The 14,109-nt window shown below is 51.8% G+C and overlaps 2 protein-coding genes across 3 annotated transcripts; both read right to left on the minus strand.

Annotated features, from left to right (window-relative positions):
* On the minus strand, positions 1-4,316 carry LOC124465845 (sodium/hydrogen exchanger 9B2-like; the record flags this gene model as incomplete). Its single annotated transcript, XM_047017472.1, has 11 exons — positions 4,199-4,316; positions 3,995-4,100; positions 3,672-3,842; positions 3,442-3,584; positions 3,206-3,333; positions 2,456-2,631; positions 2,102-2,202; positions 1,885-2,034; positions 462-570; positions 252-388; positions 1-180 (listed from the first exon to the last, which is right to left on the minus strand). Coding segments are annotated over exons 2-11 (1,395 nt in total), but the record flags the coding sequence as incomplete, so codon positions are not given.
* A 1,745-nt stretch (positions 4,317-6,061) lies between these two features.
* LOC124465898 (sodium/hydrogen exchanger 9B2-like) lies at positions 6,062-13,974 on the minus strand. Of its 2 annotated transcripts, none has more exons than XM_047017544.1 (12): positions 13,781-13,974; positions 13,577-13,682; positions 13,254-13,424; positions 13,028-13,170; positions 12,802-12,929; positions 11,778-11,953; positions 7,978-8,084; positions 7,459-7,608; positions 7,267-7,375; positions 7,057-7,193; positions 6,802-6,976; positions 6,062-6,500 (listed from the first exon to the last, which is right to left on the minus strand). In XM_047017544.1, the coding sequence occupies exons 2-12, from the start codon at positions 13,674-13,676 to the stop codon at positions 6,427-6,429; spliced, it is 1,470 nt and encodes a 489-aa protein (XP_046873500.1). In that variant the 5' UTR covers positions 13,677-13,682; positions 13,781-13,974; the 3' UTR covers positions 6,062-6,426. The 2 variants fall into 2 exon arrangements, with proteins under 2 accessions (XP_046873500.1, XP_046873499.1); XM_047017543.1 differs by having other exon boundaries at positions 13,577-13,689.
* Between the last annotated feature and the right edge of the window lie 135 nt (positions 13,975-14,109).

Consider the following 14,109-nt stretch of genomic DNA (forward strand, 5'->3'; position numbering starts at 1 on the left):
CTCACCCTCAGTGTGTCTGTGCAGCAGTCTGGGTCCAGCCAGTCCGATCCCCAGCGCTCCAACAGGAGCTGCGGTGAGGATGGCCAGAACCGCCACCGTCAGAACATCCAGACCCAACTTCACCAGAACCTCGTCTCCCTCCACAAGAGCCATGTCCAGGGCAGCGGAACCCAAGGCCGCCTGGAACACACAAAACCCCTCAGAACCTCACACACACACACACACACACACACACATACTCTCATACTGACCTGGACAGTGTCTTTAGGAATACAAGCCACAGAGATGAAGATCTTCTCCTTCAGGGTGAACCCTCCAAAGTGAACCAGGAGGAAGGTAGCCAGAAGACGAACCAGCAGGCCTGTAAAGAGACAGGCCATCCCCAAGCCTGGAGACAGAGGTCATCAGCCTTGTTCCTCCTCCACATGAGACGTGCTTGTAGTGAAGGTAACATGTCTTACCCACAGTGTTGGGGTCCAGAGTGGACACAGTGATCTCTGCTCCGATCAGTCCAAACAGCAGAGGCTGGAAGATATCCCACGCTCTCCCCACCATCGCTGCTACTGGGGCCTGGGTAGAGGACACACACACACCTGACAAACACACTTGATGACCGCAGCACATACCCTGGTCCCAGTGTTGTAGTACCCCAGACCCTGGTCCCAGTGTTGTAATACCCCAGACCCTGGTCCCAGTGTTGTAGTACCCCGGACCCTGGTCCCAGTGTTGTAGTACCCCAGACCCTGGTCCCAGTGTTGTAGTACCCCGGACCCTGGTCCCAGTGTTGTAGTACCCCAGACCCTGGTCCCAGTGTTGTAGTACCCCAGACCCTGGTCCCAGTGTTGTAGTACCCCGGACCCTGGTCCCAGTGTTGTAGTACCCCAGACCGGTCTTGGTGTCCAGACCACATCCTGAAGGTGTCAGTCTTGTCTCCGTCTGGGACAAAGAGGACTCTGGATTTTATTTCAAGACCGGTCAAGACCACGACTGCGGGAATATCACTAAATTGCCTGTGCATTGTTTAATTTATTTGTAATAATGATTACTGTTATTGGATGTAAAACGTCACGCTTCAAATGCAACCAATAACTTAACTAATTTCTTATTTGAAATGACCCATCACGCCTCCTCGCACCCCAAAAGTGAATGAGGAAAATGGGCGAAACACTGGCTGTCTGAAGATGTTGGCCAAATCAGTTATAATTAGATTTCTGAACCACAAAGAGTTTACAATAACGTCCAAAAGAAAACACACAGTTAGTGTAAATTCTGCAAAGAAACGCTTACTGAGACGGCTGGCACTGGGCCTACATCAAACTTTTACCGGTATTTAGAAAGAAAACATTAAAAAAGGTAAGCTAGGCGTAAGCAAAGCTAGCAAAGCTAGCAAAGCTTGCAAAGATTGCAAAGATTGCAAAGATTGCAAAGATTGCAAAGATTGCCTAGCTACCTAGCGTTTGCAATCTGCCTCTGTACCAAAACTCCAGAAATCTCTTCCCCATTACACAAAGATATTTAGCCAGTATTACTAAGTAACATACGGTATGTTTCAGGGCGTTAGTTTCAGTTGGATGCCAGATTTTGTTTGTGATAACGAGCCAGGCCACATAAAGCAACGTAGCTAATGATGTATATAAAGTTATGTTACATCAATGTTTACTCATGTAAGTTGCATAACTCTCCCGACTTCATAATGTTAAGTTAAATGTTTGAGTGGTCTGGTCTTGACCCGGTCTCACCCTGTCTTGGTCTGGTCTTGACTCGGCCTCGACCCCTCAAAGTCTTGGTCTTGTCTTGATACACTCTGGTCTTGGTCATGACTTGGTCTCGGTTTAGGTGGTCTTGACTACAACACTGCCTGGTCCTGATAGCCAGCACCCTCACCTTGTCCTCCCCCCAGCCCAGGGCAGCCAGGAAGGCCATGACCATGGTACACACGCTCCCAGCTCCAGGGAAGCCCACCACTCTGCAGCCGAACACAGAGAAGACCGACAGACCCAGCAGCATCACGCAGCGCCTCAACACCAAGTCCTCCTGCACACAGAGAGAGGTGTCAACACACACAAACACACAAACACAAACACACAAACGTATTCCAGACCTGATCCTTGCTTGGGAAGAAGCAGATGAATATTCCCAGCAGGAGTCCGACCCCCATGCCTCCAACCACATCCAGCAGGCCCTTGTTCATCCAGGTAGTGTCTGCAAAGACAAATAGCTTAGCTTAGCATAGCCAATTGTACTGAATTGCATAACAAAATGCCATGGCATAGCGTAGCATATCTTAGTTTAGCATGCAAAGTCATGTTACTAAATGCTAAAGCATGGAAAAGCATATAATATTTTACTAAATAACTATCTTAAGGTACACAGAATAGCATAGCACAGAATAGCATACAGAACTGTGATTAACACAATAGAGTACAGCATTGCAAAAATATTTTTATTAATTGACCTTTGGAGACGGCCATAGCCAGGCAGGTGGTGAAGCCAGTGATGGCCAGGACAGCATCTAGCCTCCCAGCAGTCATCAGGAGGGTGGGGATGCCCTTCTGCACCCCATAACCATCCTTCTGTGAGAGCAACATGAAGGGAATCACCACCGCCTGAGACACAGCACTCAGGACAAACCTGGAGACACAGGGGACAAACTTGGAGACACAGGAGACAAACCTAAAAACACAGAGCTCAGGACTAACCTGGAGACACAGGGACAGAACACACCTGGAGACACAGGGACAGAACACACGTGGACAGACAGGAACAGAACACACCTGGAGACACAGGGACAGAACACACCTGGAGACACAGGGACAGAAAACACCTGGAGACACAGGGACAGAACACAACTGGAGACACAGGGACAGAACACACCTGGAAACACAGGGACAGAACACACCTGGAGACACAGGGACAGAACACACTTGGAGACAGGGGACAGAACACACCTGGAGACAGGGGACAGAACACACCTGGAGACACAGGGACAGAACACAGCTGGAGACACGGGGGACACACCTGGAGACACAAGGACAGAACACATCTGGAGACACAGGGACAGAACACACCGGAGACACAGGGACAGAACACACCTGGAGACACAGGGACAGAACACAGCTGGAGACACAGGGACAGAACACACCTGGAGACACAGGGACAGAACTTGGGGAAGTTCAGTCCTAAACAAGAGCCAGACTTGACTCACCCCAGGATGAAGCCCCATACCCAGGGGAGCCCCATGAGGAAGTGAGACACCACTGCAACTGTGCAGGCCTCCACTGTACAGGGTCCTACTGCCACACGCAAACACACCGCTTTCAGCCTCCGCAGAGCCTACACACAAACACACACACTCAGAACTGGCCCTCATTGTTGCTTAGGCCTCCGTTGGGAAGTGGTCTGTGTGTGTAGTAAAAGAAAAAGTATTTATATTTGTAGTACCGTAGGGTCCTGTCCCAGACCAACCCGGGTCAACATGATGGCCCGAGAGATGTTCCTCAGAGCAACAGACCATGTTTGGTCGATGTACACCACATCAGTTACATAGGGAACATTACGCAGCACTAATCCAGCCAGCAACATCCCTGTCACACACACATACACACAATTCAGAACATTGGTTCTAAAATGGTGTTTCCATTGAGTTTTCCAGTGCAGTTTGTGGAACATACCAAGTAGAGGAGGGAAGGGGGGGAGAGTGGGCAGCTTGATCATCCCCACCAGGTTGCCCCCACACACAGCACAGAGGAACAAGATCACTACGCCAAACAGCTTCCCTCCAGGCAGACACTCTCTCTGGGTGATGGACCACACCACCCCGAACAGCAACGCTAGCAGACATGCTGCAGGGATAAAGGCACGGGTGACACATCCTGACTAAGCATTTAATTACAAACACAATGGTTTAATCATTGATACTCACACACCCTGTACAGACAAACACATGTCCACATACACATACCCCAGATCTACATACATAAACACAAACACAGACCTTTGGTGATGACTTGAGCCAGCAAGCCCTGAGGTCTAGGGCATCTTTGTCTTAGGTTGTCACAACAGGAACAGGAGGAGGAAGAGTCGGCCATGGTCATCCTCACCTGGACACTCACTCACACACATCTTTCATTTTACCTGACATGCCTGACCACAGTTCCAACCTGACTCCACCAGTTGAACATTTCCAACAGAGAGTTACCTGCAGCAGGGAGAACTTCCAGGTCCTTCTAGAACTCTCTAGGAGAGTGTAGAGCCCTGTGTGGGAGTTCCCCTTCTCAGCTTCAGTCCACTGCTTCCTTCTCCTTCGCCACTCTCTCTGTCTTCCCCTGCTTCCTTCTCCTTCGCTTCTCTCTCTGTCTACCCCTGCTTCCTTCTCCTTACCACTCTCTCTGTCTGGCCCTGCGTTGTGTTTGTGTGTGTACTCTCTCTGTCTTCCCCTGCGTGGTGTGTCTCTCCAGAGGTCCTAAAGTCCAGAGTCTCCTCTTCCTTTATAAGCAGCGGGAGTGCGCACTTCTGTAAAACGTTAACTCACTTCTGAGAAACGGTTTGTCCTGAAGAAACCCAGAAGATTCTGCTGGTAGAAAATGGCTGAGCGATGGAATAAAATAAGAGGGGAGAGGGTGTGGAGGTAACGGGAGGAGGTGAGAGAGAGAATGAAGAGATGAGAGTGAAGAGGTAGAGAGATGAGAAGGAGGGGATGAGGAGTGAGGTTAGGGGGTGGAGTGGTGAGGGGTGAGGTTAGGGGGTGGAGTGGTGAGGGGTGAGGTTAGGGGGTGAGGGGATGAGGAGGTGAGGGGTGAGGTTAAAGCCTGGGTGGGGATGAGGGGGAGTGAGGGGTGAGTTACGGGGTGGAGTGGTGAGGAAGGGAGAGAGAGTCTGGATGAGACAGACTCTGTCTCTAGATTACTTTTTAGCTACAGAACTTGTATACATTAAAAGTAAACAGAAGGCCCTACTGCAGGGGTCATGTAGACAGAGCCAGTTAGGCCCTACTGCAGGGGTCATGTAGACAGAGCCAGCTAGGCCCTACTGCAGGGATCATGTAGACAGAGCCAGCTAGGCCCTACTGCAGGGGTCATGTAGGCAGAGCCAGTTAGGCCCTACTGCAGGGGTCATGTAGGCAGAGCCAGTTAGGCCCTACTGCAGGGGTCATGTAGGCAGAGCCAGCTAGGCCCTACTGCAGGGATCATGTAGACAGAGCCAGTTAGGCCCTACTGCAGGGGTCATGTAGACAGAGCCAGCTAGGCCCTACTGCAGGGGTCATGTAGACAGAGCCAGCTAGGCACTACTGCAGGGGCCTGGGTTGAAACTCAGCCTGAGACAGCTGTGGCATGTCCTCACCTCATTGACATCTCTGTCCAAACAAAGCGGAAACACTGTCAAATATGTATTTAATAAAAAATTGTTGAGCCCATTAAAAGGCTCCATCTCTATTTTACACAGGCAGCAAGGTCAACTATCCCCAGAACATTCTCCTCAGTCTGGTCATGAACACTTGTGTGGTTTAGTGTCTGTGTGTGAAAGAGGATCTTTATCTTCCTCCCTCCTCCCCTCTCCCTACCTCCTCCCTTTTCCCTCCCTTCTCCCCTCTCTCTACCTCCTCCTTCCTCCCCTCTCCTTCCTTCCTCCACTTTCCCTCCCTCCCTCCTCCCCTCTCCCTCTCCCTCCCTCCCTCCCTCCCTCCTCCCCTCTCCCTCCCTCCTCCCCTCTCCCTCCCTCCCTCCTCCCCTCTTTCTCCCTCCTCCCCTCTCCCTCCCTCCTCCCCTCTCCCTCCCTCCCTCCTCCCCTCTTCCTTCCTCCTCCCCTCTCCCTCCCTCCTCCCCCTCCCTGTCCTCTCTCCCACCTCCCTCCCTCTATTCTGCCAGTGTTCTCACACCCAGGGCTGGACTTGTACAACTCTGATGATTGATCTGCAAGGTCATTAAGAGGTTGTCTAAACATACACACCTGATCACAAACAGGACTAGAAGCTGGTGTGAGAACCACTTGACACACACACATTTACATTTACATTTATTCATTTCATTTCACACACACACTTAAGCAAAAAACACACAAGTGAAATGTTTATTTTGTCAGCTGGAGGGTGTTAAGACCTGTCAGGAATACCTACAGTTCCTCCTTCCAGAGAGGGAGAGAGAGAGGAGAGAGGAAGAGGAGGAGGGAGGAGAGGGAGAGAGTAGAGAGAGAGAGAGAGAGAGAGAGAGAGAGAGAGAGAGAGAGAGAGAGGAGAGAGGAAGAGGAGGAGGGAGAGTAGAGAGAGAGTAGTCGGTCTGAAGGTATTCTTCCTTGGATCTTCTCAACATGACCAAACTGAAACTGAGGCAGAACAGGTAGAGGGGGCTGGAGAACTACAAGCTTCATGAAGACTACAAGTCCCAGATTTTATTTGATTTGTCACAACTCCAGGTCTCTGATTGGCTGATTTCATAACTTGCTCTCCAGCGGCTCCGCCCCTTCACCAGTGGGCTGTTTAACTCCTGGGGCGTCTTCCTGAGTGCCTGATGGAAAGACCAGAGTTACACACCTGCCAACATGTGTGTGTGTGTGTCTGTTCTCACCCTCCCTCTGAGAGTGTGTGTATGTTCTCACTTTACCTCTGTGTGTATGTTTGTGTATGGTCTCAACTTACCTCTGCAAGTGTGTGTGTTTTCATGTGTCCTCACCTTCCAATCATTGTTGCTTTAAGTGTGTGTTCGTACGTACTTTCATCCTCCCTTCCTGTCAGTGTGTGTGTATGTGTGCGTGTGTGTATGTGTGCGTGTGTGTATGTGTGTGTGAGTGTGTGTGTGTAGTCCTCACCCTCAGTGTGTCTGTGCAGCAGTCTGGGTCCAGCCAGTCCGATTCCCAGCGCTCCAACAGGAGCTGTGGTGAGGATTGCCAGAACCGCCACCGTCAGAACATCCAGACCCAACTTCACCAGAACCTCGTCTCCATCCACACGAGCCATGTCCAGGGCAGCAGAACCTATGGCTGCCTGGAACACACACACACGGTCAGATAAATGTAGCCTTATAAAACTTAGTTTAGCTTCCCCACCTTTACACACACTCTTACCTGGACAGTAGCTTTAGGAAGCCAAGCAACAGAGATGAAGATCTTCTCCTTCAGGGTGAACCCTCCAAAGTGAACCAGGAGGAAGGTAGCCAGAAGACGAACCAGCAGGCCTGTAAAGAGACATGCCATCCCCAAGCCTGGAGACAGAGGTCATCAGCCTTGTTCCTCCTCCACATGAGACGTGCTTGTAGTGAAGGTAACATGTCTTACCCACAGTGTTGGGGTCCAGAGTGGACACAGTGATCTCTGCTCCGATCAGTCCAAACAGCAGAGGCTGGAAGATATCCCACGCTCTCCCCACCATCGCTGCTACTGGGGCCTGGGTAGAGGACACACACACACCTGACAAACACACTTGATGACCGCAGCACAGACCCTGGTCCTGATAGCCAGCACCCTCACCTTGTCCTCCCCCCAGCCCAGGGCTGCCAGGAAGGCCATGACCAGGGTACACAGCCCCCCTGCTCCAGAAAACCCTGCTACATGGCTCCCAAACACGGAGAAGACAGACAGACCCAGCAGCATCACGCAGCGCCTCAACACCAAGTCCTCCTGCACACAGAGAGAGAGAGAGAGAGAGAGAGAGAGAGGGAGAGGGAGAGGGAGAGGGAGAGGGAGAGGGAGAGGGAGAGAGAGAGAGAGAGAGAGAGAGAGAGAGAGAGAGAGAGAGAGAGAGAGAGAGAGAGAGAAAGGGAGAGAGGGAGAAAGGGAGAGAGAGAGAGAGAGAGAGAGAGAGAGAGAGAGAGAGAGAGAGAGAGAGAGAGAGGTTTATATCAACAGATCAACTGTGGAGAGCAGAGTGTAGCTTATGTGTTTTCTAGCATCGGAAAATGGGGATTCTAATCTAATCTAATCAAACCAAACATACAGGCACACACACAAACACACACTACACAAACACACACAGGGGTTGTTCTGGACCTGATCTTTGCTTGGGAAGAAGCAGATGAATATTCCCAGCAGGAGTCCGACCACCGTGCCGCCAAAGACTTCTAACAGGCCCTTCAGGATGTTCATCCAGGTGGAACCTGCAGGGACGCAGAGCATGATACAGCTCAGATTAGGATCCAGATTTCATACATTCTCACTGTGCTATGGGTTCACTCCGCAAAGAATCAAATGGAAAGAACCTGAATAAAAACATACAGAACAGATTCATCTCCTGCCCATGTCCCTGTTCAGAGGAGCACTTGGACATCAAGGCCCCCATCAAGGCCCCCATCAAGGTCCCCTTCAAGGTCCCCATCAAGGCCCCCATCAAGGTCCCCTTCAAGGTCCCCATCAAGGCCCCCATCAAGGTCCCCTTCAAGGTCCCCATCAAGGCCCCCATCAAGGTCCCCATCAAGGTCCCCTTCAAGGTCCCCATCAAGGCCCCCATCAAGGCCCCCATCAAGGTCTCCTTCAAGGTCCCCATCAAGGCCCCCATCAAGGTCCCCATCAAGGTCCCCTTCAAGGTCCCCATCAAGGCCCCCATCAAGGTCCCCATCAAGGTCCCCATCAAGGTCCCCTTCAAGGTCCCCATCAAGGCCCCCATCAAGGTCCCCATCAAGGTCCCCTTCAAGGTCCCCATCAAGGCCCCCATCAAGGTCCCCATCAAGGTCCCCATCAAGGTCCCCATCAAGGCCCCCATCAAGGTCCCCATCAAGGTCCCCATCAAGGCCCCCATCAAGGTCCCCATCAAGGTCCCCATCAAGGTCCCCATCAAGGCCCCCATCAAGGCCCCCATCAAGGTCCCCATCAAGGCCCCCATCAAGGCCCCCATCAAGGCCCCCATCAAGGTCCCCATCAAGGCCCCCATCAAGGTCCCCATCAAGGTCCCCATCAAGGCCCCCATCAAGGCCCCCATCAAGGTCCCCATCAAGGTCCCCTTCAAGGCCCCCATCAAGGTCCCCATCAAGGCCCCCATCAAGGTCCCCATCAAGGCCCCCATCAAGGCCCCCATCAAGGCCCCCTTCAAGACCCCCATCAAGGCCCCCATCAAGGTCCCCTTCAAGGCCCCCATCAAGGTCCGCATCAAGGCCCCTATCAAGGCCCCTATCAAGGCCCCCATCAAGGTCCCCATCAAGGTCCGCATCAAGGCCCCCATCAAGGCCCCCATCAAGGCCCCCATCAAGGCCCCCATCAAGGTCCCCATCAAGGCCCCCTTCAAGGCCCCCATCAAGGTCCCCATCAAGGTCCCCATCAAGGTCCCCATCAAGGCCCCCATCAAGGCCCCCATCAAGGTCCCCATCAAGGCCCCCATCAAGGCCCCCATCAAGGTCCCCATCAAGGCCCCCATCAAGGCCCCCATCAAGGCCCCCATCAAGGTCCCCATCAAGGCCCCCATCAAGGCCCCCATCAAGGTCCCCATCAAGGTCCCCATCAAGGCCCCCATCAAGGCCCCCATCAAGGTCCCCATCAAAGCCCCCATCAAGGCCCCCATCAAGGCCCCCATCAAGGCCCCCATCAAGGTCCCCATCAAGGCCCCCATCAAGGCCCCCATCAAGGTCCCCATCAAGGTCCCCATCAAGGCCCCCATCAAGGCCCCCATCAAGGCCCCCTTCAAGGCCCCCATCAAGGCCCCCATCAAGGCCCCCATCAAGACCCCATCAAGGCCCCCATCAAGGCCCCCATCAAGGCCCCCTTCAAGGCCCCCTTCAAGGCCCCCATCAAGGTCCCCATCAAGGCCCCCATCAAGGCCCCCATCAAGGCCCCCATCAAGGCCCCCTTCAAGGCCCCCTTCAAGGCCCCCATCAAGGCCCCCATCAAGGCCCCCTTCAAGGCCCCCATCAAGGCCCCCATCAAGGCCCCCATCAAGGTCCCCATCAAGGTCCCCATCAAGGCCCCCATCAAGGCCCCCATCAAGGCCCCCATCAAGGCCCCCTTCAAGGTCCCCATCAAGGCCCCCATCAAGGCCCCCATCAAGGCCCCCATCAAGGCCCCCATCAAGGCCCCCTTCAAGGCCCCCATCAAGGCCCCCATCAAGGCCCCCTTCAAGGTCCCCATCAAGGCCCCCATCAAGGCCCCCATCAAGGCCCCCATCAAGGCCCCCATCAAGGTCCCCATCAAGGCCCCCATCAAGGCCCCCATCAAGGCCCCCTTCAAGGTCCCCATCAAGGCCCCCATCAAGGCCCCCATCAAGGCCCCCATCAAGGCCCCTATCAAGGCCCCCTTCAAGGCCCCCATCAAGGCCCCCATCAAGGCCCCCTTCAAGGTCCCCATCAAGGTCCCCATCAAGGCCCCCATCAAGGCCCCCATCAAGGCCCCCTTCAAGGTCCCCATCAAGGCCCCCATCAAGGCCCCCTTCAAGGCCCCCATCAAGGCCCCCATCAAGGCCCCCATCAAGGTCCCCATCAAGGTCCCCATCAAGGCCCCTATCAAGGCCCCCATCAAGGTCCCCATCAAGGCCCCTATCAAGGCCCCCATCAAGGCCCCCATCAAGGCCCCCATCAAGGCCCCCATCGCCTTGATGGCTTTTAACCAGAGCTGGCAAAAGTAAATGTAGCTGGTGTGAACTGGTGAAACTCACTCCTCAGGTGTGTAGGTGGTGAGTTCGACTCCTGGTCGGTGCGGCCAGATACCTCTGACGGAGTTTGCTTGTAAGACCACGTCCGTTGCATACCCGTAACATACACACATCCTTCACTCAAGTAAAAGTACAGATACTCATGTTTAAAAAGACTGGTAAAAAGTGAAGCACTGACTACACTAATTCACTCGAGTTCAAGTAAAGAAATGTGGGCTCTGAAATGTACTGACGTAAAACGTAGCCATTACTAATACCCGTTGGACCTTACATCATATTAATAATATAAATTAATACAAAAAGACACTACAGATGCAGACCTTTTTGGGGAAAATATTTGTTCAACCTGTAGAACCTTTTTTTCCCCCAAATTATTTTTTCAACCTGTAGAAACATTTTGTTATTTAATTTGTTCAACCTTTACAATTGTAGTTACAATTGTAGTTTTCAGCAATATATATTTTTTTAACCTTCAGAAACCTTTTTGTAACTTGTTTTTTCGAAAATATGTTTTCAACTTTTAGAAACTTTTTTCAAAAGATTATTTTTGACCCCACAATACTAGCTACAATACTCTATCCTCCATTCCTTCTAAAACGTCAGTGACATAAACTTTCGCTACATGCGTCAAAAATTTGCGTTCGGGTTGAACACAGCATTAGAGACGCGGGGAGCGCGAGGCGGTTAATATTAAGTGTCGACTAATTTCTTGGCTAGGAGGATATTTTCACTAAAGCTTAATCATTTTTATTTTGCGATTATTTACAGTTTAAGATGGTTTTATTAAAGTAAAATGAATCTACAGGTGTTGCCTTTGTTTGTCCAAATTGTTTTCATGTCATTAAATTGCATAAATAATAGCTAGTTCACCTAGACAATTTAGATTTGTAGTATACATTAGAAGGCAATAGGATAGCTTAGCATAGCATACATTAGTACAAAATAGGATAGCTTAAGATAGCATATTGGAGTGTAATATATGCGCCCTGGGCAAGATTTATCACCAGCACCCCCCTGCCTATGTCGCCTATAGGAAGGACCGGGCTATCTTGTTGTTATGGTCAGTGACCAATGCACTTTTGTAAAACTCTCCCTTGGAAGTCGCTTCGGATAAAAGTGTCTGCTAAATGCAAACATTTAAATGTAAATATCTCAGCATATCATAGAGTAGTGTAAAATAGGATAGCTTAGCATAGCATCACATTGAAATATTTACCTTTTGAGAAAGCCACACCCAGACAGGTGGTGAAGCCGGTGATGGCCAGGACGTCGTCAAAACTCCCAGCAGCCATCAGGAGGGTGGGGATGCCCTTCTGCACCCCATAACCATCCTTCTGTAGGAGCAACATGGAGGGAACCACCACTGCTGGAGACACAGCACTCAGGACAAACCTGGAGACATGGGACAAACTTGGAGACACAGGACAAACCTATAGACACAGAGCTCAGGACTAACCTGGAGACACAGGGACAGAACACACCTGGAGACAAAGGGACAGAACACACCTGGAGACAGGGGACAGAACACAACTGGAGACACAGGGACAGAACACAACTGGAGACACAGGGACAGAACACACCTGGAGACAGGGGACAGAACACACCTGGAGACACAGGGACAGAACACACCTGGAGACACAGGGACAGAACACACCTGGACAGCCAGGGACAGAACACACCTGGAGACACAGGGACAGAACACACCTGGAGACACAGGGACAGAACACAACTGGAGACACAGGGACAGAACACACCTGGAGACACAGGGACAGAACACAACTGGGGACAGGGGACAGAACACACCTAGAGACACAGGGACAGAACACACCTGGAGACAGGGGACAGAACACACCTGGAGACACAGGGACAGAACATACCTAGACAGACAGGGACAGAACACACCTGGAGACACAGGGACAGAACACACCTGGACAGACAGGGACAGAACACACCTGGAGACACAGGGACAGAACACACCTGGACACACAGGGACAGAACACACCTGGAGACACAGGGACAGAACACACCTGGAGACACAGGGACAGAACACACCTGGACACACAGGGACAGAACACACCTGGAGACACAGGGACAGAACAGACCTGGACGCACAGGGACAGAACACACCTGGAGACACAGGGACAGAACACAGCTGGAGACACAGGGACAGAACACACCTGGAGACACAGGGACAGAACTTGGAGAAGTTCAGTCCTAAACAAGAGCCAGACTTGACTCACCCCAGGATGAAGCCCCATACCCAGGGGAGCCCCATGAGGAAGTGAGACACCACTGCAACTGTGCAGGCCTCCACTGTACAGGGTCCTACTGCCACACGCAAACACACCGCTTTCAGCCTCCGCAGAGCCTACACACAAACACACACACTCAGAACTGGCCCTCATCGTTGCTTAGGCCTCCGTTGGGAAGTGGTCTGTGTGTGTGAAGTATTTATATTTGTAGTACCGTAGGGTCCAGTCCTAGTCCAGCACGGGTCAATATGATGGCCAGTGCGATGTTCCTCAGAGCAGCAGACCATGTTTGGTCGATGTACACCGCATCAGTTACATAGGGAACATTACGCAGCACTAATCCAGCCAGCAACATCCCTGTCACACACACACACAATTCAGAACATTGGTTTTATAATGGTGTTTCCATTGAGTTTTCCAGTGCAGTTTGTGGAACATACCAAGTAGAGGAGGGAAGGGGGGGAGAGTGGGCAGCTTGATCATCCCCACCAGGATGCCCCCACACACAGCACAGAGGAACAAGATCACTACGCCAAACAGCTTCCCTCCAGGCAGACACTCTCTCTGGGTGATGGACCACACCACCCCGAACAGCAACGCTAGCAGACATGCTGCAGGGATAAAGGCACGGGTGACACATCCTGACTAAGCATTTAATTACAAACACAATGGTTTAATCATTGATACTCACACACCCTGTACAGACAAACACATGTCCACATACACATACCCCAGATCTACATACATAAACACAAACACAGACCTTTGGTGATGACTTGAGCCAGCAAGCCCTGAGGTCTAGGGCATCTTTGTCTTAGGTTGTCACAACAGGAACAGGAGGAGGAAGAGTCGGCCATGGTCATCCTCACCTGGACACTCACTCACACACATCTTTCATTTTACCTGACATGCCTGACCACAGTTCCAACCTGACTCCACCAGTTGAACATTTCCAACAGAGAGTTACCTGCAGCAGGGAGAACTTCCAGGTCCTTCTAGAACTCTCTAGGAGAGTGTAGAGCCCTGTGTGGGAGTTCCCCTTCTCAGCTTCAGTCCACTGCTTCCTTCTCCTTCGCCTCTCTCTCTGTCTTCCCCTGCGTTGTGTGTTTGTGTGTGTACTCTCTCTGTCTTCCCCTGCATGGTGTGTCTCTCCAGAAGCTTGCACTTTACTCTTGACAAAGATCACGCCCGCTTTTCCATTCTCCCAGAGTGTGTGTGTGTTTGTGTGTCATGTGTGTTAGGTATGTGTGAGAATAAGAGAGAGAATGGACTTTGTACCCCCTCTATCCCTCTCCC

The sequence above is a fragment of the Hypomesus transpacificus genome, unplaced genomic scaffold, assembly GCF_021917145.1.
Source record: "Hypomesus transpacificus isolate Combined female unplaced genomic scaffold, fHypTra1 scaffold_61, whole genome shotgun sequence".
Lineage (NCBI taxonomy): Eukaryota > Metazoa > Chordata > Actinopteri > Osmeriformes > Osmeridae > Hypomesus > Hypomesus transpacificus.

Excerpts from the sequence above, each read along its gene's own strand:
- LOC124465898 (XM_047017544.1), bottom strand. The coding sequence starts at position 13,676 with ATGACCATGGCCGACTCTTCCTCCTCCTGTTCCTGTTGTGACAACCTA. Across the intron at positions 11,954-12,801 it reads GTATGGGGCTTCATCCTGGG|GTTTGTCCTGAGTGCTGTGT; the intron begins GTGAGTCAAGTC and ends CCATGTCTCCAG. Across the intron at positions 8,085-11,777 it reads GGGTGTGGCTTTCTCAAAAG|GTTCCACCTGGATGAACATC; the intron begins GTAAATATTTCA and ends GCGTCCCTGCAG.